Consider the following 5,424-nt stretch of genomic DNA (forward strand, 5'->3'; position numbering starts at 1 on the left):
TTTTCGTGCGGTATTGCTTTCGGAGAGTGATCTACATATCGCTTCTCTCGCATGCATTAGCACATAAAGTTTTGACCGGCCTCGTTGTAGGGTGATTTCTACATAAATCACTTGGCGATCTGCTTAACATAGCGCAATATTTCGTGTCTCGAATAAAAAAAAAAGAAAGATCAAATATGGAAGAGAATTGTATGCGGTTGATTTAAGACTTATGGAGGTTTATCGTGTAGTCACTATGATTTTATCAAGCTTCTGATAAATGTCCATTGAATTTAAATCCAAGAACATCCTTCACTCACCATCGATCTTTATTACTAACTTTGATAACATACTTGACAAGTTTCAAGATGGTTATCTTTAACATCTAACAATTGACTTTAATTTCCGCAATTTATTATATTGCTCTTTATATTTCTCGCTTTATCACTTTATTTTATCATTTCATCATATTTATGTTTCCGCTATTTTCTCTTTGTCCATTTGGACATATGTTTATGTTTCCGCTATTTTCTTTTTGTCCACTTGGACCATACTTTACTTTTATGCTAAAACACTAATAAACAACAAAAATCTAAAAAACTTTTAAGGCTCTCTTTTGGACTATTGGTGGACTTATGGACTTAGTACCTCTGGACCCTTATTCCGTTGTTACTCTGTTGTTATTCTGTCTGTCTGGCATTAGATTGTTGTCTGTTTGTGCATGCAGGTATTTCCTTGAAAGTCCTTGATGGTTAATTCCAAGGCATTGAGATAAGGATTTTACCCGAAAACAGCCGTTACGCTGCCCGATTTTCGTCAGAATTTTAATGTGCTTAATGCAAAGTGGTGCTAAGATAATAATTTCATCTGGATCCCCAAGTGGTAATGTGGTGGTTTAGTATTGATAAGGCCAAAGGATGGGAAATCTACCTTGACTCATAATGTCAAGTGTTGGCTTCTTCTTCGGTTAGACAGTTTCTTCCCTTAGCTTTTATTTTACGCAATAGGATAGCCTCTTCATCTCCTCCCATTCTTAAATTTTTAAAATCTTCTTCCTTTTTCAAAAACCTTCTTATGTTTGCAACCTTTTCAAAACCTTTCTCTAAAAATATCTTTTGCCCATTAGTGGCCTTTTCCTTCAAAAAGTTTAGACACTGTTAATTGTCGGAACGAGTGGTTATACCCCACGATTTTTGAAATTAATTGATATAATGAGATCTTTTCCGCGTGAGAGAGCTAGTGGCATACTCGTTGATTTTATCCGAGTTGAAGCCCTTCTTTCATTTGCGATGCAAAGAACTCATTTGTTCTCATGCTCAAGATCAATGGCTGAGTATTTCTCTCTGACGATGATAAAGTGTTTATTCGTTTTTAAAATGTTTTCCCCTTTTAAGCGGAACTACATTAGCTCTGAATTCTCCATTGCACCGAGGAGGTATGTAGGCAAAAGGCTTAATGTCTTGCCGAGCTTATTTTAAAAATAAACCAAACTCTTTTTTTGCACACACGACACAGATTTTTAAGAAGGTTCCTGTGGAGTACCACATATATGAGGGGTGCTTAAAACCTTCCCCTTGTATAAACAACACCCGTACCTGAGATCTCTTTCTTGTTTTAAACTTTGGGTTTTACGTTCTTTTCCCTTTTCCTTTGGAAACAATAAAGCGCGGTGGCGACTTTGACTAAAATATTGAGTCGAGTCGATCACATGGCTTCAATCTCAGATTTTCCCCGCTACACTTCTAACCTTGCAACCGGAGCGAAAGTTTCTTCAAAGTCGATGCCTTCTTATTTATTATAACCTTGAGCCACCAACCTTGCTTTGTTTCGAACAATTATACCGATGTCATCAAGCTTGTTCTTAAACACCCATCGTGTACCTATGATGTGTTTATCACTTGGTATAGGAACAAGTTCCCAAACTTGATTCCTTTCGAATTAGTTTGACTCTTCTTGCATAACAATTATCCATTGGTCGTCTTCTAAGGCTTCATTGACTTTGGAAGGTTCAATTTGAGAGACAAACGGTATGTTTAAGCAAGCATATTGAAAGTTTAGTCTTGTTGCAACGCCTTGACTAATGTCACCAATAACTTTATCGATTGGATGATCTCTATGAGTTCTCCATTATTTAGGTAGATCAATTTCATTTGCATTTGTTTGTGAGACTTCTTCTTGTTGTTCCGATGGTTTGACATTTGTACTTGGTTGAGAAACTTCTTCTTGTTGTTTTGGTGATTCTTTATTGACATCTCTTGAAGAAATTTCTTGAGGGATCTCTATTATATCATCATCATCATCACAAGAAATAATATCCTCCTTGGAGGGGTTAGATTCATCAAAATATACATGCATTGATTCTTCAATTTTTAAGGTTCTTTTATTATATATTCTAAAAGCTATACTAGAAAGAGAATAACCAAGAAAAATACCTTCGTCGGATTTTTCATCAAACTTACCAAGATTGTCTTTGTCATTGTTCAAGACAAAATATTTGCATCCAAAGATGTGAAATTAGCAATGTTTGGTTTCCTTCCTTTGAATAGTTCATATGGAGTCTTCTTTAAGATATGTCGAATATTAACCCTATTACTTACAAAACATGCCGTGCTTATCGCATCCGCCCAAAAATATTTAGGAAGTTTTGAGTCGCTAAGCTTCGCTCTTGCAAGTTCCACAAGTGATCTATTCTTTCTTTCCACTACTCCATTTTGTTGAGGAGTCCTTGGTGCTGAGAAATTATGAGATATTCCATGTTCTTCGCAAAATTCTTCAAACGAAGCATTTTGAAATTCTCCACCATGGTCACTTCTTATGGAGGCAATTGTTAGTGACTTCTCATTTTGAATTTGCTTTGCATATTTCTTGAACGCTTCAAATGCATCATTTTTCTGCACTAGAAAGAATGTCCAAGTATATTTAGAGAAATCGTCAACAATAACTAAAGCATATACATTACCTCCGAGACTCCTTGTTCTTGATGGACCAAATAAGTTCATGTGTAACAATTGTAATGGCCTTGTAGTGGACACCACATTCTTAGATTTGAAAGTTGATTTTGTTTGTTTCTCTTTTTGACAAGCATCACAAAGTCGATCTTTGACAAACTTTATCTTAGGCTATCCAATGACAAGATCATGTTTGATTAATTTATTCAAATGTTCCATATGAATATGAACAATTCTTTTGTGCCAAAGCCACGAGTCGTTATTGTTCGCCATGAGACATTTTACCTTAAAAAATAAGTCATCAAGAGAAATCATAAATATATTATTAATTGTTTTACCTTTAAGTTTAACCTCATGCGTGACTTCATCTTCTATCAAGCATTCATCTTTAGTAAACTTGATCTTGAGTCCTTTGTCACAAAGTTGGCTAATACTAAGAAGATTGTGCTTTAGTCCTTCAACATAAAGAACATCTTCAATGGATGTGAAAGGTGGTTCACCAAATTTGCCTACGCCAAGAATATTTCCTTTATTGTTGTCTCCATAAGTAACATAACCCTTGGCCTTAAGCTTTAGATCTAAAAATTTGTTAATGTCTCCCGTCATATGCTTGGAACAACCACTATCAAGATACCATTGATTTGATGTGATCTTCAAGTATACCTACGAAACAAATTAAGTTTTGTTAGGAACCCAAAATGCTTTGGGTCCTTCATAATTAGTACCTTTCTTTACCCACACATAACGCCCGCTTGCTCCACTAAAGTTTCTAATATGGCAAGCATTAGGTGTATGGCCACTTATACCACAATAGAAACATGTAGGAACAAAATTACTTCTATATCTATGAACATAAGGTTTCTTTTTGTTGAATATTTTCTTAGGATGGTGATGTACCACTTTAGGCTTGTTAATTTTCTCTTGAGATGTTTGGTCACTAGCCTTAACAAAAATGGTTTTGTTAGAACTTGGTTTTGAGAACTTTGAATAACTAAGCCCACTTTTATCATTAGAATACCTTTGTTGACTACGGATACCTTCTAAACCAATTTTTCCTTTTTCATATCTTTCTAGGACTCTCTTTAATTGGACAATTTGAAAGGAAAATGATTCACAATTATTACATGTAAATTTTTGTTCTATTTTATCAACATATTGTTTCTTTTCAACCTCGAAATCTTTTTGCATGGTATCCATTTTCTCAAGAATTTTGATTTGTTTCTCTTGAGTTGATATGGTTCTATATAACATTTTGCATTCATTTAATAATTCATTTATGGCACCTTGTGCATCATTATCGAAAATAGAGAATTCATTACTAACCTCATCGTTCTCATCATAGGAATGGTGTGAAGCCATCAATGTTAGATTTGCACTTTCGTCGCTATCCGAATCGGATGATGAACTTATCTCATTATCTTCCCATGCAACATAGGCCTTTTTATTCTCGAGGTCCTTTTTGCCTTTGACACCACCATTCTTGGAGAGTTTTGGACAATCTGGTTTTATATGACCTTGTTTACCACATTCACAACATGTGACATCTTGTGTTGAAGTGGAGGCCTCCTTTTTCCTGAAATGGTTCTTTCTTTTTACATGAGATGATTTATTATTTTTACCAAAGCACTTACCAAGTCTTTTAACAAGAAGCATAAAATTTTCATCTTCCACCGATGGATCATCGTACATAGAATTTACTTTCAAAGAAATGCCTTTGGATTTTGAATCTAAACTTTCATGCTTTTGAATTCTTTCGAGTTTCGTTTCGTATTCTTGAAGTTTTCCGAACAATGTTGCGGAAGTCATTTTTGTTAAAGTCTTCTTCTTGGATATTGCCGTTACCTTTGGTTGCCATTCTCTGGTTAAGGATCTTAGAACTTTAAGATTTTGTTCCTCGATAGAAATTTTCTTTCCAAGAGCGTCTAGATGATTTATTAAGTGAACAAATCTCTTTTGTAGTTCAAGAATGCTTTCTCTGGGCTGCATTCTAAATAATTCATATTCTTGACTCAAAGTATTTAATCGAGATCTCTTAACTTCAACCGTTCCTTCGCGAGTTTCTACTAATGTATCCCATATTTGTTTAGCCGTTGTACATGCCGAAACACAAAAGAACTCGTCCATGCTAAGTGCTCCTTGAAGTAGATTGATAGCCTTTTTGTCAGCAATAACCTTCTTTCTATCGTTATCATCCCATGACGCTTTAGGTTTATCTGACCCAACACCATTGTCGACAGTTGTAGGAACATGAGGACCTTCTATGACAACCTCCCATACTTCTTCTCCTTGTGCTTCTAAATGAGCCCTCATACGAATTTACCAAAAGTCGAAGTATTGTCCATAGAACAATTGAGGTTTGTTGTTACTACCACTGTGGACCTCCGTTTTTTTAATCCCGGGCCATACCTCTGATCTGTAGAGATACGTGAACTGACTCTTTTTTATCGCTTAATGCTTTCGCATTTTTGAAAATTCACAGAGTCGCCACCGACCTTTT

General features: G+C 35.3%; 1 protein-coding gene across 1 annotated transcript; it reads right to left on the reverse strand.

Annotated features, from left to right (window-relative positions):
* Nucleotides 1–2,459: 2,459 nt before the first annotated feature.
* Nucleotides 2,460–5,051, reverse strand: LOC131604975 (uncharacterized). Its single transcript, XM_058877384.1, has 2 exons — nucleotides 4,052–5,051; nucleotides 2,460–2,875 (listed from the first exon to the last, which is right to left on the reverse strand). The coding sequence occupies exons 1-2, from the start codon at nucleotides 5,049–5,051 to the stop codon at nucleotides 2,460–2,462; spliced, it is 1,416 nt and encodes a 471-aa protein (XP_058733367.1).
* Between the last annotated feature and the right edge of the window lie 373 nt (nucleotides 5,052–5,424).

This window comes from Vicia villosa, linkage group LG5 (assembly GCF_029867415.1).
Source record: "Vicia villosa cultivar HV-30 ecotype Madison, WI linkage group LG5, Vvil1.0, whole genome shotgun sequence".
NCBI lineage: Eukaryota > Viridiplantae > Streptophyta > Magnoliopsida > Fabales > Fabaceae > Vicia > Vicia villosa.

Excerpts from the sequence above, each read along its gene's own strand:
- LOC131604975 (XM_058877384.1), bottom strand. The coding sequence starts at position 5,051 with ATGGACGAGTTCTTTTGTGTTTCGGCATGTACAACGGCTAAACAAATA. Across the intron at positions 2,876-4,051 it reads AATAGAACAAAAATTTACAT|TGCAGAAAAATGATGCATTT; the intron begins GTAATAATTGTG and ends CATTCTTTCTAG.